Source organism: Macrotis lagotis, chromosome 1 (assembly GCF_037893015.1).
Source record: "Macrotis lagotis isolate mMagLag1 chromosome 1, bilby.v1.9.chrom.fasta, whole genome shotgun sequence".
NCBI classification, from domain to species: Eukaryota; Metazoa; Chordata; class Mammalia; order Peramelemorphia; family Peramelidae; genus Macrotis; species Macrotis lagotis.
The window spans coordinates 193,186,001-193,210,584 of record NC_133658.1 but is presented as its reverse complement, the minus strand read 5'-3'; the positions used below and the strand labels follow the sequence as shown (position 1 = coordinate 193,210,584).

General features: G+C 35.6%; 1 protein-coding gene across 1 annotated transcript in view; it reads right to left on the bottom strand.

Annotated features, from left to right (window-relative positions):
• Nucleotides 1-23,580, bottom strand: part of CSMD1 (CUB and Sushi multiple domains 1) — a 2,413,561-nt gene extending 2,389,981 nt beyond the window's left edge. The window contains exon 1 of the mRNA XM_074209535.1: nt 22,612-23,580. Within this exon, the coding sequence (XP_074065636.1) occupies nt 22,612-22,732 (121 nt within the window). The 5' untranslated portion in view covers nt 22,733-23,580. The remainder of the gene's footprint in view (nt 1-22,611) is intronic.
• Between the last annotated feature and the right edge of the window lie 1,004 nt (nt 23,581-24,584).

The following is a 24,584-nucleotide window of genomic DNA, read 5'->3' as shown; positions in this document are numbered from 1 at the left end:
TAAAAATGTCCTATACATTGGCTAGTTATTGTGGCAGTTATAATGAGGTTGAAGAGGAGAAATCACTCAGGAAGTTGGAGTTGACTTTGCTATTTAATGACCTTTATTATGTGGGTTTCAGTTTTTTGATGAGTAAGATGAGTGGTTTCTAGGGACACTTCTAAGAGATGAAAGTCTATCCTTGCTTTGGAGAAACATATAGTCTATTTTAGAAGCTAATTCAACCACAAAGTAACTGAAATAAAATGCAACATGGCTTTAGTATTGTACATATGATAAATGCAAAGGGATGAAAAGGAAGATAAACTACTTCCTATCTATGGTGAAAAGGAATGTTTGCACTGATGGAGTAAGGTTTGAGTTGAGATATGAAGGATATTGATAATTGAAGATGGATTCTAGAGTATATTTCAAATTGAGGGATGGCAATCACAGTCCCAGAAGTTAGAAAGTCAAAATCATGCTTTTAGAACAACCAGAACAAGTTCTCATCTGGGAACAAGTAGTTACTAAATGGTAAAAGTGGGAGATTATGCAGAAAAAATATTTGAGAATGTATTGAGGAGACCTATGCAAAGAAATATAAACATACTTTGACAATGGGAATGGAAAAGGTAGCTGAAAAAGACATTTTGAAAGAAGTTATATGTTTTGTGACATTAAATGTAAGCATGAGAGAGCTGGAGAAGTGGAGATCACATCAAAATTCACAATTTGAGTGACTAAGTACTATTCACACAAATATAAGAGTCAAATCACTAGATGCCCTAGTGGATAAAACACTGAACTTGAGTTTAGATTCTGCCTTAGACACTTACTAGTTGTGTGACTTTGAATTGGTCATTTACTATCTCTCAGTTTCCTCATATGTAAAATGAGGATAATAATTGTACCTATCTCACAAAGTTGTTGGGAGGAACAAATGATATTTTCAATATGCTTATCAGAGTACAGGGTATACAGTTTATATTTAATAATTGCCTTTCCAATATATTCCAAGTAAATAAGCATTTATTAAAGCTAGAACAATAAAAAGCAAAAAAAAATAGTTCCTGCTTTTAAAAACTCACACTCTCACAAGGAGGGAGTAGGGAGAGGCATTGTCCAAACAGAGTTTGAAGGGGAAAGAGAGATGAGTTTAATTTTTCAGGTAGTCTTCAGATAGTTGATAATATGAATAGACCTTTACAAAACTGCAAAGGGTTTCTAGCTCAGGTGTCATATACACTGAGTGTTAAATGGTGAATGTGTTGAATTTATAGGACAGGTCATCTAGGTGGCACAATGGATAGAGCACTGACCCTGGAGTCAGGAGGATCTGAGGTCAAACGTGACTTCAGGCATTTAGTACTTACTGCCTGTGTATCCTTGAGCAAATCATTTAATGATGTGAATTGCAAAAGAAAAACATTAATTCATAGGGTTTGTGATTTTACTGTCTATCATAAAGAACTTCCCAACAAATCATCCCTTACATATGGAATTATAGTCTTATATTGTTGCCTACCTAATGAAGATATTTAAGCATTTTTTGAGAATTAAACAGTTACTATATATTTCAGAAGCAGAACATGAACTCATGTCTTCCTGCCTTTGAAAGCAGATCCCTAACCACCTTACCACTTGATGAATGGGATGGAATAGTTGAGTCACCAGAATAGATGAGATAAGCAGGAGAGAGACTGTAAGGAAAGAATAGTGATCCAAAGACAATTCAAATACTACAAAGAATCAATCCTACAGATACAGAAAAATAAAATGTCAGAGTAGAATAAACATGTGATCAGGGATTCTTAACAGTGTTGTTGAACAATTGATTACAAGGGAGTTGGAGTGCCAATGCTTGGATGGTGAAGGAAAATAATACAAAAAAAATAACCTGCCTTTTCAGACTCACTGCCAGAGATGTTCTTGTTAAATATCTTACTTTAGAAAATAATATAGACGTTCAGGAAATTCAGGAGTTCAAATGTACAGAAAGTGATTTAATAACATAATCAGTTTGTGGGAAAAAACAAAGCCCTATATATATATAATATATATAAATATGGGTATATATATTTATGTGTATAAATATATATAAATGTGTATATATATTTATGCTTTTGAATATCTATATTACATGCATGAATATATGTCTATATATGTTAAATGCATAGAAGTTGTTTGGGATATATATTCATATATGTATATATATTATGTATGTGTTAGTTGGAAGATCTACACTATTGGGAGGACATCTGTGGTACACATAAGGTATATCTTTATAATTAATGTATATACACACCAATATATTTATACATAGATTGTTCAAATAAGATATGTGCTTTAGAGGTCAATGAACTTTACAACACAAGACCAAAAATTATAAAAGTGAAATAAAATGATTTATGCTTGCTGTCTTTTAAATGACTTGAAAATTTAGAGTGAATTCACCTTTCCTTTGTTTTGATGAGGAAACCACATTGGCAACAAATATCTTCCCTTCTGAGGAGTTCTTTTGTCTGTTTGGAGGAGCAATAGGTCAAATGCTGTTAGGAAACCGTTACCTTTGCCTTCTACTATATATCAGAATTTAGAAAATACAAAATGAAAATATTGACATTTAATCCAATGGATTTTTAATTGAGCATTTTAAAACCTTCTACAATTTCATTCTAACTTGACTAATGTTAATTCTTTACTTCTACCTTGGCAAGTTTCCCATGAATAGATGATGCTGATACTCCCACCTTAAAGTGTTGTTTTTTTCTTTTATGTAACTATGTAGATTTTATTAATTCTTTGAAATACCGTCCAAGATTCACCCAACCCACCAATCTCCCTTTGTGAGACCATATTTCCACTCATATCCACTAGCCTAAGCCATTTTGATAGATTCATTATCAATCTCTTGCTTCCAATCTCTTCTTTCTCCAGTCTGCCTTCCATGATCCTGCTCAAGTAATCCTCTTAAGGTACCAAACTGATTGTCACCCCCCCCAATGGGAAAAAACAATAACAACAACAAAACGCATCACTGGTTCTGTTTTACTTTCTGGACAGTATTTAAACTTCCAGCAGTAACATTCAAGGAACTCCATAGTCTGGCTCTGAAGTAACTGTATAACTTTATTTCATTGTATTGGCCTATAGCTAATCTATGTTCCACTCTACTAGACTAACCTCCACCCCAAATCATGGTATCCCCTTTGTGGATGTGTGCCATCCTCTAGGATGATCTTCCTTCTGCTGTAATCTGTTGAATTCTTTTCTGTCATGCTTCCTTTTTAAAATCTATTAACATAGTCACTACTCTCAATTCAAGTCCTCATCACTATTTACAAGTACCAATTGATCTGCTGGCTTTGCATGTCTCTCCAATTCAACCCAATCTCAGCTGCCAAAGTGATTTTTTTTTTAGTTTTTTGCAAGGCAATGGGGTTAAGTGACTTGCCCAAGATGACGCAGCTAGGTAATTATTAAGTGTCTGAGACTGGATTTGAACTCAGGTGCTCCTGACTCCAGGGCAGGTGTTCTATCCATTGAGCCACTTAGCTGACCCCCAAAGTGATTTTTCTTAAAGCATAGATATGACCATACCATTGCTGTACCTTCCTTTATTCTATAAATCCCTGTGTCTCACTCCTGCTTATAGGATCAAACATAAAATACTTTGTTTACCATTTAAAATTCACAGCAGCCTGACTCTTTCCCAGTAAAATTTAATTTTGTTACATTATTTGTCTCATATCATATTATATGAATAATAGAATATAATAATATTCTGCTAATTCTCTCCACATACTCTAAGATTAGTCATACTGGTTAGCATATTTGTTTATTCTTGAACATAACACTCCATATTCAATTTGCAAAGTTTCTCACTGATTTCTGCTTCTCCTGAAATTCTCTCCTTCCCAATTTGTAACTCTTAGAATTATTGGCTTCCTTTAAGATTCAGCTAAAGCACTTCTTTTCCAAGAGATCTTTGTGGATCTTTCCAATAACAAGTACCTTCCCTTTAAGATTATTTTTCATCTACTCTGTATTTATGATGTATGTTCTGATTAACATATGTTGTCAGCTCGGTTAAAATGTAGGCCCTTTTAGGTCAGGGAATATTTTTCTTGTATCTCTGTGTATTATAAAATGATAACCACAAAGTAACAGCTTAATAAATATCACTTACTGACTTGAATGAATATCACAACCAGTGTTATGCTATCTCTTTCATGAAGCCTTCTCTCTCTCTCTCTCCCCAAGATCTGTGGAGATCTGATGGATTGAAGTCTCAGTCAATATTCATGCCAAGGTTTATCTGATTTAACTATCAGATCCCAGAGTGTTATTGAAGCCTTCTCTTGTACTTACAAATGACCATAGACTCTTCTGCCTCAAATCTTGATATCATTACCAAGTTTTCATTTGTACTTATTTTTATAGTATTAAAGTATATCTTTCCCCCCAATGGATTTTTAATATCTTAGAAAACAGTTTGGATTATATTTATTTATCCCCAGTGTCTAGCACAGTGCATTTGCCTAATAAATGCCTTTTAAATTTAAATATGGTACACATTAATCTGTCACCTCTGAGCTCCCCAATACTTAGTACCTGTAAACATACATTTTGACTTCTGATAAAACACATTTTAATTCTCTAATTGGTTCTTCTGAAGTAATAATCAGTTTCTAATGAGAATGTAAATCTCTGACAAAGAAAACATTAAAAACTTATAGGCCATACCTGAACCTCTTTTCCTCTATTTCCAAAATGTTGAGCAGAGAACTGCACATAGACACTAGAGAGATCATGTGGTATTTACTTGAATATCTGTATGATGCTAAATCATACAATATCTATAAAACTCTGTAATAGATCTCAAGCTCAAAGAGGGAAGTGAATTTGTATTGCTTTAACTTTGTGGCTCTCCTCTAGAAATATATATTTTGTTGTGCATAGAACTGACATTTCATAGATAATTGGAGAATTAATAAATGTATATATGGAAAAAGAGGCCTGAAAATAAAATAAAGCACTTGAAAAAAAAATATATATATATATACATATGTATATATATATAAGGTTAACATATGTAAAGTGCTTTGTTAGTAAAGATTAAAAAACACTTCTAGTTTACAAATCACACATCTATATGTCTATATAGAGATATATACATTAATATATACATACATAAGACCTCTATATAAAGGTGAGCAAAGCATTTTCCATTTGTTAACTTAGTTCTGACAAGTCTGTGAAATAGATGCCATTACTATTACTACTTCACAAATGAGGAAACTAAGGCTAAATAGGATCACACAGTAGTAAATCTGATGAATTTGAAATCAAGACCACCTCTCCTATACATAAAATTAAGATAAATGAAACTTTTCTAAATAAAAAGGGATATTCTATTTGAAAGTCTTTATTTGAATTGCTATTACCAGGGAAAGTAACATAAAGTTTCTGGAAGTTTTCTTCTTTTACTCTGAGTTCCTAAAAGATAGACATTCACAGGGATGGAAAGTCAGTGATAAAATCTTACAATTTCAAGTAGATAGGACAAAGACAATGTTGACATTTGATTCTTCTCACAGGGTACATCATAATTATATGCCTGAAAGTGGTATAAAAATAACATGACCAAGATTGTAGGGTTCATGATTGAGGAGGATGATATTTTTTAGCTTACATAAGTACAAGATTGTTCAAAAACAGTTTATTCCTTGTTCAAACCTACCCATTTTCTGATGCTTAGGACCTCCACATAGATTATTTTCTATGAAAAGTGTCAATCATACCCAAAAATTCTTAAGAAATACTATCCAGTGTGATATGTCTATTTCCATCTTCTGAGAGGAAATGTGTTTACATTACAAAATTAGATATATTAGTATTTGATGACTATTTCACTCAATCTTCTTGGCATTTTTTTCTCATTTCCCATTGGGTTCAGAATATAAAAAATATTTAGTTCAAGAGAACCCAAATTTTTATGAGGATGAGGAAATTTCCATTTCTCAAAAGCTTTGGGATCATTCTCTGGTATATTTTCATGGAATACAGGGTAGGACAGAAAGTGCTAACAATGAGGAATTCCTGTTGATAGTCAAGTATCTGATTAGTTCCTGCTAGCTATGCTTTCCTTGCAGAAATTCCTAGCATGAAGCTAACAGTAGGGTATAACTAAGGCAAATAGTGAAAGACATTTGGCTTTTAAAACTTCTGAATCAATGAATCACAACATCATAGGGATTTGGAAATTCTTTTTGCTGAGGTTCCTAACCCATGTGGTAACCTGTCTAGAATAGTGTTATATGATACAAAGTACACTGACCTAGGAGCAAGAAAAGCAAGTTAAAGACAAATTTCTATTGCAAGTTGTAGGTTTTACCAAAGGAAGTCGCTGTCTTTATTTCAGATCTTGATTTACTAGTTTATAAAATAAACAACTTTTATACAATTAAAGTTTCTCTTTAATGAAATGATTTGCTTAATGAAACTTCTAAATGATCTCCTAGTTTTCTCCTGTTTTTGTTGTAATTACAAATATTCATGATCATAATCCAAAAATCTAAAACTTGACCTTCAACATCCTTTCTCTTTATCCAAATGTTAATATCTATACTTCTACTAGGTTCATAGTATCAGTTTTTTCTTAGCTATAAAATCTAGTTGTTATAATCAATCTTTTATGCAAATTTGTCTTTAAGAAACACAAAGAAACAACTGAGTCTTTCAGCATGAAAGATTAGCTCCCTCTTTTTTTCCCCAAAAATATATGGGGAAACTGAGAATCAAAGGCCACAGAGGAAATATGTGACTTTGTTGGATTTTTAACCAAATCATTTAACTCCAAGTCCTATATTCTTTCCAATGTCCAACAATAGTAGGTAATTATCATTTTATTTGCCTGGTATTTTTTCCTGTGGATAAGGATAATAAAAGGCAACCTGATGCAAGGAACCATTAGTAAGCAGATATCCAATGTTTTCTTCTGTACTGGGTTCTGGATATACAAAAGCAAAAAAATAAGTAAAATAAAATAAACAAGCACGATACAATGAAGCTTTTGACTGAATGGCCCAAATAAGACCTAGGAACTAAAAATTGATTTCAAAAATATATAGCCTAAATTTTGGGCCAGATATACATAGATATAGATGCTATAGATAGAGATTAGATAGATATAGATAGAGATAGAGATAGAGATAGAGATAGAGATAGAGATAGAGATAGAGATAGATATAAAACTAATGGAAAATAAATAATCTTATTTTAAAAAATAAGTGGATCAAACAGCAAATTATAGAAAGAATTAATTATTGCATCCTAGATAATGACAATAATGAAACAACATAACAAAACCTATGTGATTCACTCAAGGTGGCTATCAGGGGATATAGTATTTCTTTAAATGCGAAAGAGGAAAGAGGAAATCAATGAACTAAAAAAATTAGAGAAAGAACAAATTAAAACCCCAGTTAAATACCAAATTAAAAATTCTAAAAATTAAAAGAGAGATTAATAAAATTGAAAGTGAGAAAACAATTGAACTAATAAATAAAGCCAAGAGCTGGTTTTATGAAAATAAAACCCAATAAAATTGATAAACCTCTGGTCAATTTGATAAAACAAAAGAAAGAAAAAAACCAAATTGCTAGTATCATAAATGAAAAAGGTGAACTCACCACCAATGAGGAGGAAATTAAAGTAATAATTCGGAATTATTTTGCCAAAACCTATGCCAATAACTTTGACATAAATGAAATGGATGAATATTTACAAAAGTATAAGTTGCCCAGGTTAAATGAAGAGGAAATTAAATACCTAAACAACCCTATCTCAGAAAAAAGAAATTCAACAAGCCTTTATTGAAGTCCCTAAGAAAAAATCTCCAGGACCAAACGGATTTACAAATGAATTCTATCAAACATTTAAGGAACAATTGTTTCCAATTCTATATATACACTCTTTGGAAAAATAGGTGAAGATAGAACTCTGCCTAACTCTTTCTATGACATCAATATGGTGCTGATACCTAAACCAGGAAACATTAAAATAGAAAAAAAATGATAGGCCTATCTCCCTGATGAATATAGATTCAAAAAAATCTTAAATAAAATCTTAGCAAAATAATTACAAGTTATCACTAGGATAATAAACTATGACCAAGTAGAATTTATCCCAGGAATGCAGGGTTGGTTCAATATTAGGAAAATTGTTAGTATAATTAATTACATCAATAAGGAATCTATCTGAAATCTTATGATTATATCAATAGATGCTAAAAAAGCTTTTGACAAAATACGGCACACATTCCTACTAAAAACACAAGAGCATGTAGGAATAAATGGACTGTTCCTTACAATAATAAGCAGTATCTATCTGAAACCATCAACAAGCATAATGTGCAATGGGGATAGGTTAGAGGCATTCCCAATAAGATCGGGGTGAGACAAGGATGCCCATTATCACCACTACTATTCAATACTGTAATAGAAATGTTAGCTTCAGTAATAAGAGAAGAAAAAGAAATTGAAGGAATTAAAATTGGGAAGGAAAAGAAAAAAAATCTTTTACTCCTTGCAGATGATATTATGGTATACCTAGAGAATCTAAAAAAATCATCTAAAAAACTACTAAAAATAATTAGCAACTTTAGTAAAGTTGCAGGATATAAAATAAACCATCACAAATCCTCAACATTTCTTTATATGACTAGCAAGATACAGCCTAAAAAGCTAGAAAGAGAAATCCCATTTAAACTAAACTCAGACAATATAAATACCTGGGAGTCTACCTGCCAAGACAGATTTAAAAACTTTTTGAAAACAATTTCAAAACACTTCTCATGCAAATAAAATCAGATTTAAATAACTGGGTAAACCTCAACTGCTCATGGATAGGCCTAGCTAATATAATAAAAATGACAATTCTACTAAAACTAAACTACCTGTTTAGTGCCCTATCAATCAAAATTCCAAAAAATTACTTTAATGAGTTTGAAAAAATTGTAAGTAAATTCATATGGAGAAATAAAAGTCAAGAATTTCCAGGGATTCAACAAAAAAGGGGCAAAAGAAGGTGGCTTAGCCTTACTGGGTCTAAAATTATATTATTAAAGCATCAGTCATCAAAACTGTCTGGTATTGGCTAAAAAACAGAGTGGTGGATCAGTGGAATAGACTAGGTACAATAATAGCAAATGATTATAATAATCTTCTGTTTGATAAAACCAAAGAGTCCAGCTATGGGATAAAAACTCTCTCTTTGATAAAAACTGTTGGGAAAATTGAAAGTTAGTATGGAAGAAGCTTAGATTAGACCTACACTTCCCACCCTATACCAAGATAAGATCAAAACAGATACAAGATTTAGACATATAAAGCAATATTGTAAGTAAACTAGAAGATCAAGGAGTAGCTTGCCTGTCAGATCTATGGGAAGGGAAGGAATTTATGACCAAGGAAGAGATGGAGAACATCATTAAAAACAAACTAGATAATTTTGATTACATTAAATTAAAAAGCTTTTATACAGACAAAACCACTATAACCAAGATCAAAAGAAACATAGTAAATTGGAAAACAATTTTTACAACTAGTATTTCTGACAAAGGACTCATTTCTAAAATATACAGAGAATTGAGTAAAATTTTTAAAAAAGCCATTCCCAAATTGACAAAGGGTCGAATTATATGCAAAGGCAATTTACAGATGAGGAAATCAAAGTGATCCATAGTCTTATGAAAAATTGCTCTAAAACATTATTTATTAGAGAAATGCAAAACAAAGCATCTCTGAGGTACCACCTCACACCTCTCAGACTGGCCAACATGACCAGAAAGGACAATGATCGATGTGGGAAGGGATGTGGGAAATCTGGGACACCAATATTTTGTTAGTGGAGCTATAAACTCATCCAACATTTCTGGAGAGCAGTTTGGAATTGCGTCCAAAGGGCAACAAAAAAGTGCCTCCCCTTTGTTCCAGCAATACCACTCCTGGGTCTATACCATGAAGAGATGATGAAAATGGCTAAAAACATCACTGGTACAAACATATTCATAGCAGCCCTGTTTGTGGTGGCAAAGAATTGGAAATTAAGTAAATGTCCTTCATTTGGGGACTGGCTTAAAATGTATGTCATGCAACACTATTGTTCTAGTAAAAACCAGGAGGGATGGGAATTCAGGGAAGCCTGGAGGGATTTGCATTAACTGATGCTGAGCAAGATGAAAACATTGTTCACTCTAACAGCAACATGGGGGTGATGATCAACTCATTCCATCAGTGCAACAATCAGGGAATTTTGGGTTATCTGCCATGGAGAATATCATATTTATCCAGAAAAAAGAATTGTAGAGTTTAAACAAAGACCAAGGACTATTATCTTTAATTTAGGAAAAAAACCCATTATCTTATTATATAATTTTGCTATCTCTTTTATTTTATTTTTCTTCCTTGAGGACATGATTTCTCTCTCATCACATTCAACTTAGATCAATGTATACCATGAAAACAATGCAATCACTAAGAGATTACCTTTTGTGGAGGATGGAGGAAGGGCAACAAGATTAAAGGAAAAATTGTAAAACTCAAAAATAAATAAAATCTTTCTAAAAAAATATGGCCTAGATCTATAGTTTCACTAATATAATGAACTTCTGAGTGAAGCATCTACTGCTACCTATGTAGCCAAATACTTCTTTTTAAACTAAGCATTATTGATAGCTATTTAAATCATGAAAAAGTTAAGTCACTTGATCAGGACCACACAGCACTTATGAACCAGAGTAAGGACTTGACCCCATATCATCCAGCTCTCAAGGCCAGGGTCTATGTACAGTGCCAAGATGCCTCTCATATTTACTTCAATGTCAAAATTAAAGGGAATGGGAGGAAGGAGAGTGTTACATACATTTAAAGGAAAAAACAATTCTGTGCCTCAATTTCTTTCAAAATAAATAGACTAGTTCAATAAGACTGGAAAAACAGCATTGCATACAAACTTACTCAATGAAAAAAATCAAGAATCTGATACTACTGTACGGCATAGCAACATTTGATTAATCTATTATTCATAAGGTGAGAATGTATGTCAATGTCAAATTTACACAAAGATTTTAAGTTATCTATATGATGTGAATCTTCCTTTGTCACATTCATGAAAATCAACAATATGCTGAAATTATTCATTTATGAAAAGTTTGCCCAAGACACTTATTTCAAATCAAGAAAATGTTTCTGAGTCAATGCATATGAAATAATCACCTTCATTCAAAAGAAATTATATAGAATTCATAATAAGTCTTATACATATATAATATATATGAAACATGCATAATTTATCTTCAGTTCCTTATAGTTTACCTATTATTAATGAATGAATGAATGAACAAAACTGATAATTATAGACTTTTACAGCATCACATAGCAAGTATGTATCAAAGATAGGATTTGAAGTCAAGTGGTCCAGACTCCAAGTTTAATATATTATGTTGCTTCTTTTTGTGAGCTTAGCTTCATAAATATTATTGACATTATCCCAATTTTACAAACAAGGAAAGTGACTTAAAGGAAAAGGAATTGACTTGTCAAGGATTACATAGCTTGTAATTGAGGATTCTGTGATACTATTCATTGTTATATATTATGACAAACTACCTATCACATATTTAAAATGTATAAATATAACAATGAATATAAAATAACAATGTATTTATAGATATGTATTATTATACCTGTGAAATATGACCATGGTCACATAACATGCAATTAAGTATACTAACGAGAAGGAGAGACACTATATGACATTCATAAATTATTTATAAGCCATATACAATTATTGTTCTTGGAAACATTACTGAAATAAACTTAGAATTTGCTTTTCCTTTCTAGATGAAATATGTTAAATTGTTTTATTGCATTTTATCAATGTAAGTTGTTTGAAACAAATCAGCATTGAATTCTGAAGTCACAGTGATGATGTAAAAGAAATATTGGGAAATTATTTTGGGACCTTATAAGCATAAAATTTTTGCTTTGAAAGTGGTATTCAAATAGAAGTTCTCTTAGTAATTGAAAGGACACTTTTAAATTGACATTGATAACATTGTCATCTGTTATAAAAATTCTGAAAGACCATAATAATTGAGATTCAAAGTGGTAATTAGCTAGTGAATGTTGATATCAATTTTGAAATTGCTATATTGATCTGAAGAGCCATGTCTGAATGACCTTTACCAAATAAATGAGTCAAATTCCCTCTTGTCAAGTCATTAGAAATATTTTTATAACTTGAATAAGCCATCACTTTGTCAGGTAGGTGATTTAATCAATTTAATTCCATTTCACAAACAGTATCTACTATGTAACTATCCTTCTCTACAAGTAACTATTATATTTCTAAAAATAAAGTAGCTAAAGAATATACTTAACAATACCCACTTTCTGATACTGATGTTCTCAAACTATTAGTCTGCTGAATGAGTCTTAAAATGTTTTAAATAAGGCAAAATGTTGTTTTTCAATATAAATTATACCAGTATAACTTCACATCTTGAAGACTTTGTTTATAGAGATCTATTTTGAATGTGCCCTCCAAATATGCAAATCCTGTAATTCAAGTATTTATATTTGAAGTACTCTCAAATGCCATCTCTGATGGATAACGTTGGCAATAACATTTTGATGGCCTTTCCAACTGAGTTCAAAGATCTCAAGTATTTAATAATTATTAAATATTTTAATAATATTCCAAGTGATCATTTGAAGTTTAATGAAATATGAAAAAGATTAACATTATTTTGATCATTTCATCAATGATTTGATTGGGATAGTCAGCTATATTTTTCTATTTTTTTAAATAATATTCCTGTGAGTTAAAAACATAGTGTAAGTCAGAAACAAAATTTCAACTAAGTTGAAAATGTATTAGTGAAAAGAATGAAATTATATTATCTTGTCTGAGCTATTCATGTATACTTCTTCATTTAATAGTCAATTTCTAAGTTTAGGTAAATGCTGTCATCCCAGGTCAATGTGGTAGCACTAGAGCTCATCCAAGTTAATTTGTTGAAACAGTTATTCCTCAGTGAAATATTTACAGCATATTCAGTGTATGTTTTGTTCAAATGAGACAGGTTGCCTCATGGATGCCTGAAATCTTTCATCCGGCTAGAACAAAGATGTTTGAGGACAAAGCAAGATCTTTCTGCTTTCCTCAGGCACTGATGGCATTTGTCCCTCTCTTAGAAATTACAGGTTTATATAAATGGTTTAGAGGAAATCACAACCAAAATTGATAAGAAGGCAAAATCAACAAAGCCAGATACATTCATATTGTGCTCTGCATCCAAAGAACCTGATCTGTAGATAAATGATCTGTACTGTTCCCATAAAACTTTCATTACTATTTGGTAATGGCATCTTCAGCAATCTAATTCATGTACTTTTTGCATCCATCCTATGTAAAGCTTTATTTATTTATTTTTTGAGTTTCAAATATTCCAGGCAATATTCCAGACTTAAAAGTAGATCCACTGATTAATCAAAAGCTGCTGTCATCTTGAAATCTCAAAATCAATAGAATGTTTTGAATTAAAATTATAGTTAAGGCTGACATTTATTCAAATCAAAATGCATTTATTAAACACCCACTGGTTAAATCAACCTGGTGTTAATGGGGTCAAATTCAAGAGGTTATTCTCTTAAAATACAATTATTGTAAAGGAAATTTCTGTGAAAAATCAACTTGTGTAAAAAATATAAAATAACAACCCAATATTCTGTAGCCATAAGCTAGAAATTATTCCTCCTGCTGTTTTTGAAATCATACTATTATCTACATGAGTTTTCAGGACAGAATGTGAATAGCTTAATGCAAATCATCATCACTACTGAACTAAGTAATGTAAAGCATATGCCCTACTCAATGTAAACATATATGAAGTGCAAAAGGAGACTTCCATTTAATAGGGTAAACTGTCATAGCCACAATCAAGATGAATTCTCAGTTCTTACTCCAAAGACTTAAAATATTGAGGATCCAGGAAATCAAGAGCATTAGTAATAACCTTTCTCCCTCAGTATCTAAGACTATTAAAACTGAATCAGTCATTATTTTTTTATTGTCTATTGCAAAAAAGTATTATAATGCAGTGCTTTCATATCACTCAGCATGCCTCTTCCTTGTTAACTGTCATTTGCAAACTTAAGTATTCTTCAACATCCACTGCCAATGCAACTCTCCTATGGAACATTTCCATTTCAAGAGATTCATCTTCATATTAGCTGTTATTACTCATTGTTTCACAGATATATTGTACTTCAGCCAATATTGTATTTGTGTGTAAACCACATTTCCCCCCATACCAAAACTGAAACATACTTGAAGGCAGGGACTGAGTCTTAATTGTCTGTATCATTCTCAATGTCCAGCACAACATCTTATTTGTACGATCCTTCAGTTAGATTCCCATAAATTAATTCCCTTTAAATGAGTTAAAAGATATAGAATTACTTTCTTATTGCCCATAAGTTACATAAATTGGAAAAAAATTTACTGGAAAATTTTTTCTATATTCACATGTTAATAGCTGCTTACAATTCAAGTTATTTTGAAGTTAATAAGTACACATTTAGTATCTGGTAGCTTTACCTACCATAGTTAACATCATAAAATGATGGGTTCAGAGTTTGATGGGATCTTAGGGGCCAGGGAGGTCAACCCTCAGAAGAAACTGAGGCAGACAGTTAATAGAGAGAGTATCATTAGTAATGTCCTTGGCAAGACTTGGACCCAACTCTTTGTCATTCCTAATCCAGTGCTCTGCTTCTACAGTATGGCAAAACATAAGTCACTTGTTCGCATATTCATTAAACTCTGTAAAAATAATTGTGATTTTGCATTTGTGTGATCATAACTCTTCATGAATTTAAGTCTTTTTCAGAGAGTTTAGTCTTTTATTTTGGTCATAAATTAAAGAATAAAATAAAAAATTGCTCTCAATAAAATCATATTATTCATTTGAAAATGTTAACAATTAGATCTTTGGCAATTATCTTAATAGAATCTGGCCCATCTGTTGCATATGCACATCATCTTTCTCACAATCTTTGCCTTAAATTTGTAATGCTTGACAGCTGGATAAGGTCTACTTGCTTTATAATCCTTGAGATTTTTTTTTTAATGTACTGGTTCAATGATGCAGACTGCTCACCTGTTCAAATTTCACAAAGTAGTTCTGTAAAGGAAGCTTTTCCTTTTTCTTTTCCTTTAAGCACTAATATCCTAAACCAAGAATTTGTTTTATGCTCCAGGAGCATTGGAAAGCATTCTGGAAAAATTCTAATCTGTAAGGCAGTGATGTAAAAAATATCTTTCAAAAGGAATTTTTTTTCTGGGTGACTGGGTACTGCAAGTTATTTTCAAGAAGGGGGAAAATGGGGCTTAAAATGAGCCATTATGCAGTCTTCTACTTGGTGATCAATTAAATATATTTAGCAAAAGCAACTGACTCACAGAAGTACTCAGATTTAGCAATTCAGAAATATGTAGGATTCAACTGCTGGTTTAAACTAATTTGAGATTCTAAATGTAAATTGTATCTTCTACTTTGATTCCTTATGTGTTGTCTTCCTTATTTATAAAGGATGTTTTACATTCTGTTAGATACTAGTGGTATTAAGAATTGGATGAATTTCTTTAATTTTTGTTTGTGTATGGGTATGTCTTTGAAATACCTTTCCTTGTGCAGGGGAACCAAGATGGTTGAGTAAAGGCTTGAACTCTCCCCCCCAAACCCTCCAAATACCTTTAAATAATTACTCTAAACAAACTCTAGAGTAAGAAAATTGGGGTAGATTTAAATGGGGTTTTTTTTCAGTCCAAGACTACTTAGAAACTTTCCAGGAAAACTTTGTTTCATCAGAGTGAGAGTGAGAGTGGAGTTTAGTGCAGCACAGACTGAGTCCCAGAAAACCAGGAACCAATTTAGGGTAATCAGTGGTAGTAATTGCAGTTTTCAGATCTCTCAGCTCAAAGTTAGTAAGGAAATTGATCAATGAGTCAGAAGCAAATTTACAGGGGTCCCTTTGCTTCTAGGACTCTATTGCATTGCCTATATTTGTATCTGGGTCTCATTCCTGAGTCTTGGTCTCAATTAGAGAAAAAAACACTAGGGGAATTAGAGGAACTTGTAGCTCCAAGGTGGTAGGGACCTTGGTCACAGACCTAGGGTTGAAAAGAGTGCTTGTGATCTCACAAATCAGTGAACAGTACAGAAGAGTTTAGTTAGTTCTCCTTAGTTCATATCACCTTGGAAAAGTCAAATACTTTAGAAGTACCAAGAATTATCACTGAAAATAGTTGCACAAAATTCTCGAAACTTGGAGCATTTACTACTCCATTTGGGAAGCAGAGGCCCACTTTAGCATGAAATTAAAAGTCAAGAAAACACCTGGTAAATAAGCAAACAGAAAAAATATCTGCTGACCATAGAAAGTTACTATGGTGACAAGGAAGATCAAAACACACACTCAGAAGAAGACAACATTGTTAAAATTCCTGCATCAAAAGTCTCAAAGGAAAAATATGACTTCATCTCAAAAAGGGTTTAAAAAATCAGAGAGGTAGAGGAAAAAATGGGAAGAGATGAAAGTGATATAAAAAGTCATGGAAAACAAGTCAACAACTTAGTAAAGAAGGCACAAAGAAAAATCCTGAAAATTGTAACACCTTAAAAAACAGAATAGGTCAAATGGTAAAAGAGGCATAAAAAAGCACAGGAAGGGAGGAGTGCCTTGAAAAACAGATTTGACCAAAGGAAAAATATATGCAAAATAATCATTTAAGAGAATGGTACTAAAGCTCACTGGAGAAAATAATTCCTTAAAAGTTAGAATTGGGGAAAGGGAAGCTAGTCATTTTATGAGACATCATCACACAATCAAACAAAATCAAAAGAATGAACATAATAAAGGAAAATTTGATATGTCTCACTGGAAAGCAACTGATCTGGAAAATAGATACAGAAAAGGTAATTTAAGTCATGATCAAAAAAATTGAGCCTAGACATCATCTTTCAAGAAATTATCAAGGAAATTGTAATTGAGAAATGGCCTACATTTATAGAAATTAGAGTCTTTCCTCACTTTATAAAAGGTCAAAAGATATTAGCAGGTAGTTTTCAGACAAAGAAATCAAAGCTACTTACAGTCATATAAACATTCTCAATTCATTATTGAAGAGAGAAATGCGAATTAAAACATCTGAGATAGTAGCTCAGATTTTGTTAATATGATTGAAAAGAAAAATAACAAATGTTGGAGGAGATATGGGAAAATGAACAATAATGCACCACTGTGATGTTGTGAACTGATCCAACCATTTTGGAGAGCAACTTAGAACTATGACCAGAGGGTTTTAAAACTATGCATACCCATTGATCAAGCAATACAACTACTAGATCTGTATCCCAAAGTAATTTTCTTTAAAAGGAAAAGGACCTGTATGTGGGAGAATATTTATAGAAGCTGTTTTAGAGAATGCAAAGAATTGGAAATTAAGGGATGCGGGGAATGATTGAATAAGTTGTGGTACATGCTTCTGATGGAATACTGTTGTGCTTTAAGTAATTATGAGCAGGAAATGCTAAGAAAAAAAAACATGGAAAGACTTACATCAACTGGTATAAACAGAACCAGAACAGTGCACAGTAAAAGTAATACTGTATGATGATCTATTATGAAAAATTTAGTTATTCTCAGCAGCGCAATGGTTCAAGACAATTTTATTGGACTTTTGATGAAAGGTGCTCGTCATCTCCAGAGAAAGAACTTATAGAACTTGTATGTATCAAAGATACTTTTTATTTTCTTTACTTTCATTGAGTTTTTCTGTATTTTCTCACAGAATGAATTATGTGGAAATGTGTTTTGTATGACTGTATAAGTGTAACCTATGTCAAATTGCTTGTTTTCTCAATGTGGGGAGGGGAGAGAGAGAATATGAAACTCAAAATTTGAAAAAAAAAAAGGAAAGTTATTTTTATATGTAAGTGGGAAAAATAAAATATTAAATAAGTTTTAAAAAAGAAATACTTTTCTAATGATCATTCCTGGCCTTGCTATGGCTTAGACTTTAGATATTTTTTCCTATTTGGACTTCTGAATTTACAATGCTTCTGAATTACTCTTGCCCCTGTACACAGGCAAGAAACAAACTTTATTAGCTAAAATAGTCATTATACCAGTACTGAAAGAGAGGACATTATTTGCATGTGTATGTGTGTGTTTGGGTATATACACATATATACATGCATTTACACATATTTATAGACATACATATATACACATGCATATATATATGTATATTCAGGAAGGAGATTTCTCAGCACTTGAGATTTTAATGTCAGAAGTGTGTAACCTCTCTCTGCTTGTAAGCTCCCCTCCTGCCCTCCACGTCTTATAAAGTGATTTTTAAGTGGTACAGAATGAAATATATAAGGAACTAAATTGATATTTCATGACTTTTGTTTTTTGGAGTACAATAACACGTTGTCCCTTTCAACGCACACACACACACACACACACACACACACACACAAACACACACACACACAGAAACGCACACTTGTGCGCACGCACGCAAGCGCGTGTGCTTACTGAAATTCACTTCAAAATTAACAAAAAATAGTCTAAGACTGCTTAGAACTAGAATTGCTAGGTTTTGCGGATGCACACAAAACACTCAGAAAGACAGGAAAGGAACTGCTGACAGGAATATTAAGTATTCTGGGCAATCACAACTGCAGCCAGCTCAAGGCAAACTGAGCTCCTCAAAGCTCACAAGGCAGGTCCCCAGCTTCCCTGGATGGCAGCATTCACGGAAAAGAAGTCTTGCCTTTGGCTGCATAGTTCCTGCTTAGCTCAATTGCATTCCCTTCTAGACTCACACCGAGAGTGTCAACTCAGCAGGGCACCCCCGCAGGGCACAGTCCGAGCCCTGGGGGGACCTTTCTCCTCGCGTAAACCTGCAATACAGACTGGGGTTCCCGCAAATATTGGGCAGGCTGGAGTAACTGAAATTCTTCCCTAGACAGAGCGCAAACCCGGGCACTGTTAACTGGGAGAGGGCTGAACAGAGGTTTCATCTACACTGGCTTTGGTCAGCCATCTGGCTAAGTCTTCCTCTGCCATTATAGCACTCCAGATATCGTGACCTAGTGTCGGCCCCCGCTACCCATACCGTCAACCTCATAAACACACTCTTGAGCGTACATAGGTTGTTCATTGTGTTTTGTTTTTTGTGTTTTTCTCTGACTCATAGATACAGACCTCTGAAATGTTAGGCGCTAGAATGGGCCTCGCTCCAGGTGAGACACAAGAGGCGGGCATCGCATGCCCACGCAGCTTGGCAATAATAACCCGGTACCAGGCAAATCTGAGCTCCCCTGAGCAGCCAGCGCCCTCCACCAAAAATGCGCGAGCACACACACACACACACACACACACAATCACAATTACACTCACAATGACATTGATACTAGCACAGGCAGACTCACACAGCCTTCTCTTGAATAGACAGGGGGAAGGTGGGCGCTGACACCTGACGGCATCTGCATTTCACTTTCCGAATTCTAACAAAGCATATGGACTGAACCCAAAGCTCTAGACTTTACCTAGCTTTCAGCTCTGAGCCGAGAATGTGCGGAATGGGGGTGGGGGGAGGAATGAATAGATTTCAACCTCTCCATAACAGCCTCTCCCCTGGCGCCTCTTCAGCCTGGCTCTCCCTACTTTGGGACTCAGTGTCAGGATCTTCCGCTCAACCCCTACTCTGCCCCGGCTGCTGTCCTTAAACTCCATGCCTCCCTTCGCCCCCACGCCCACCCTCCCTCACCATGAACCCGGCAGTGGCTCGGCAACCCAGAAGGCTCAGGTCGGGTTTGGTGTCTACGGACACGTGTGTAGATTATTAAACAGCATCACCAGCCCCAACAGCAGACAGTGACAGAAACAACAGCAAGAAGTGGACGCAGTCTCCTCTCAAAAACCTCCACTCAATTACAGGGGAAAGCACTGGTGGAATAGGAACTCCTTGGGAGACTAGGAGCACTGCGCTGCGAGTGATAGCAGGACCTCATGGGTTGAGCACTGGGCACTACAGAAGAGTGGGGAGGAAGGGGTCGGAAGTTTTACAGAGTTAGGTGGCAGGAATTTTCTCCCCCCCCCCCCCCGAAACAAAATGAAGCTATCGTGTTCTACCTGAGTTATTTACACATGAATTCAAAACACACACAAACAGACACACACATACACACGCACGGTCCTAGCAAAACTCTTCCAGTTCTCCACGTATTTTTCCCCCTTTTTCATTACTAATTCTCAGCAAGTAAAATGAGATCAGAGGTTGCCTAGTGCCCTGGCATTCCCTATTCCCCGGGCATGTCTCAAGAACAGGAACTGACAGAGATGTATTTAACACTGAGGGGAGCAAATGGACTGAGAGCAAAATCTTTCAAGCTTCCACCAGTGTCAGGGTTCGGAGACTTAGGAAAACACTGCTTTGAGCTCTCTTTAGGCTAGAGGCACACACCTTTTGCGCCTTCTCTGATCCTGAACATCCTCTAAGAAATCACAACGTGTGTTTGCGTGTATGTGTGTGTGTGTGTGTGTGTGTGTGTGTGTGTGTGTGTGTGTGTGTGTGTGTGGAGAGAGAGAGAGAGAGAGAGAGAGAGAGAGAGAGAGAGAGAGAGAGAGAGAGATGAGGGGAGCATGTAAGGGAAACGGAATTGGGTTGGGACTGGAAAGTAGAAGAATGGGTTGGAGACCAGAGAATTGTCAGCTACTGGACAAGAGTGGAGTGAATGAGGAAAAAAGCACTCCGCAAAACCCTGCATTTATGATTGGAAGTTTCCTCTGCCCAGATAGTCTTCCTTTGCCTTGTCAATCACCTTTGAAACTGGAGCAGCAGAGGGACGGTTAATGGAAGAAAAATAAGATGGAAGGATCTCTATGTTAGAGGATTGTTTGTTTGTGTGTGTGTGTGTGTGTGTGTGTGTGTGTGTGTGTGTGTGTGTGTGAATGAGACTTTAACATAATTAAATGCAACCTGAAAGGATGAGAACTTCCTCATCTAAGTGACTAGAAAAAAACTGGAGTTAGGTGTAGGGCACAATTGATTGATAGGAGTTAATACTGAGAATGAATCAGAAAAGGGTCTAAAACGAGGAAATGGGGCCATCTCTCTATTTCTGCCCCCTCCCTCCGACAAGTTGAGTGCAGGCACACACACACTCCATCTCTCTCAAATGATATCACTCTGGAGGGGAAAGTGAATCAAGAGAGACTTTGTTGTTCTTTCCAGCGAATACACAAGTTCAGGGACTGTTGCCAGCATCCAAGTTGTAACTCACTTAGGGAAATTTTTGCCTAACTCATTTCAAGGGAAAAAATAATCTCGATAGAAATAAGCCACAAGAGAAAAGAGAACACACTCGATTCTCTCTCTTGAATAGGGATAGGATTTAGGTCTCTCTCTCTCTCTCTCTCTCTCTCTCTCTCTCTCTCTCTCTCTCTCTCTCTCTTAAATCTAGATGTTTAGATGCATTAAAACATATGTGTTATATGTATTAATATATATTTATATGTCCATTTCTGTGTCACTGGAATGTGAGATAAAACCATCTTGGCCCCCCCTTTTTTCCCCCCTTCACACACTTCATCCTTACCAACTTGGAAGGAGCGAAGTCTGGGTAGAGGAAGCTGGGGGCGACTTTCTGCATAGCTAGCTACACATCGCACCCCCGGTGCGTTGGAGGTGGGAAAAGTGGTAAGGAGAGGGAGGTTGAGAAAGCAGCAGCAGTAATAGCAGCAGAGAGAAAACAGTGGGGTGGGAAGAATGGGAAAGGCAAAGCCGGAGTGGATGGAGATCTATTAAAAATATATACATATATATTTTAAAGATACCTTCGTAAAATATGAGCTTGTAAGGTCGGCTGATTTTGACGGCGCATTTGGAGGTGCTTTCATGGGCTCGGGGCGGGGGTGGGGTGGTGATGTGGTGGGTTGGGAAACTGTTGGGAAACTACCTCCGTGTGTAGCTTGAACCGTTTCAGCGCACATCCCTGAAGCATTAGAGCACAGAGACAGCGCAGTTCCTATCCAACTCCTGCTTGGCTCCATTCTTGTGGACAACTCATCACCAACAAATTAAAGAAATGCCTCAGTCTAAACACTGGGGTGGGGGGTGGAGGCAGTTGTTTGAATATCCGCGCGCGCGCGCGTGTGTGTGTGTGTGTGTTTGTATGTGTGTGTGTATGTGTGCATGTGCGTGTGTGTGTATGTATCTGTATGTGTGTGTGTGTGTGTGTGTGTGTGAGGGAGTCAAAGCAAAAGACGGCAGGCAATGAGGAATGGAGAGATGAAAAGAGGAAGAAAATGAGGCTCCGAGCTTTTTTCCTGGTCAGTGCATTTAACAGGCTTCAGTGACAGGGAGCTATCCAGCGAATCTCCACTACTCGGTACCCTGGCGACCATGAAAGACACTTGCATTTGGGGAGACTCCCCTTGTGGGATTTAACCCCTACCCCAATAATAACAACAAGCTGCTTCTTACCCTTAGCTGCAGTGACAAGCCCAGCGCCCAAAAGCAGCAGGAGCGGCAACAGCATTAGCAACAGCAGCGGCAGCGACTTGGTCTTCCTCCACGTAGTCATGTCTGCAGTTATTCCACACATAGAAACCAATGGCTCTCCTCAAATGTGACCGTCTCCTCGGAGGAACAGCGGGACTAAGACCGCTGCCAAATAATCACCAAAGGGCAAAGCGAGGAGATGAGAGATCCCGGTCCCGAGACCGCCAGTGCATCCAACGCCTCCTGCAGGACTGGGCGCTCGGCTAGCTTTGCTCTCATAGCATCCAGTCCGGAGCCACTGCAGGGCTGAGCTGCTGAGAGCTGGGATGGGAGAGCCTAGGTAGCTGGCAGGGTCCAAAGCGGGGAAACGAACGAGCAGAGGGAGAGAGGGGGCCAGAGGCACGCAGGCAAGAAGGCTGAGGATGGATGGGGGCGGTGGGGAGGTGGGGAGGGGAGAGGGAAGAGATAGAAAAGGGGGAAAGGCAGATAGAAGAGGCAGCAGGAGAAGAGATCCAGTGAGTGTGAGGAGGAGGAGAAGGAGGAGGAGGAGGAGAGAGAGAGTGTGAGAGGGAGAGAGGCAGAAGGGGGAGGGATAGATCCAGACTAGAGAGAACACGGCAAAGAGCACAGTAGACAGACTGCTAACAGTACAAGGAGCTGCTACTGATTCTGGACTCAACCATCCCTTCCCACAGAGAGGGGAAAGGGAGGGGGAGGCACAGCAATCCCAAACAAACAGACCTACCCTGAGAAAGAGCCTTTGTGCTCACTGCAACATATTGCTCCGTATTCTACTTAATAGTAGTTAGCTACCACATTTAAGAACCCAGACTTGTTAACTTCTCCGACTGGGGAGACTTCAAGACATTTAACCTTAGGAGATAAGCAATGCGATCAGTGACTGAAGACCAACTAAAGAAGAGGAGCTCTGAATAAAGATGACTTGTCTGCTATACCTCTCCCTGACCGGAGCTGTTGACTCTGTCTTTTCCTAAGTTATAAAAAGGAAAGAAAGTACATTGATTGGAGAAAAGACACCAAGATGGACAGCTCCCTGCTATCCCAGTGAAGTGGAAAATGAAAAACAATTAATTCAGGCAAGGCAAAAGCAAAGAAATATTTTTCTGACCAAATTGACTACCCTTGATTCCATTCATCACTTTATTTTTGTAATCACAGTCCTGAATTTTGACATTAGCCTCTTGGGAAGGTAACTAAGTAACTAGTAACTTGGAGGGATGTTTCTACTTCTTCACTTGGAGCAACCCACATGTCCAAGTCTATTTCTCAAATCAAGATACAGAGAGCCAGTATTTATATTGAAAAGGTGATTGGATTGAAAATTGAAAACCAAGGTTCAATTTCTTTTCTTTCCTTCCTTCACCCTTAGTCTTCTCACTTAAAATTCAACTAAACTTGCCCCCAAGATCCTTAAGATCCCTTTTTAGATTGAAATTATATTGCTCTATTTTCAGAAATTAAAAAAAAAACACTGAAAGAGGCAAGTGTATTTCCTCAAATTATGAGAAAGTGTGTTTGAAAAATAACTTTTATAGAACTGTACTTAAATATTATATAGAAATTTAAGTGTTTAATTCTTTTTTATTAAAAAGGAAAATGGGAAAGGGGTATAGCACTTTATTGTACAATTGTTAACAAAAGGAAAATGGAAAAGGGCCCCAATAGAGAAATAGACTGAGACTTTGGAAAAACCTGTTCCTAAAAAATCAAAAAGCCTTTAACTGGAAGAGTTAAAATCCTGAAGAGAAGGGTGAGATGGAGTAATGGGACATCACTTTTAATATTGATTAGAATTGACTGAAGTCACATAAAGGACAAGCTTAGACAAGAGTGTTCTGAACATTTAGTAGATAAGAATACTTGTGAAAGGACATTGGTGCATTAATGGAGAATTTGGGAAATCTTTATTAATTGTGAAATTATATGAAAGCTGA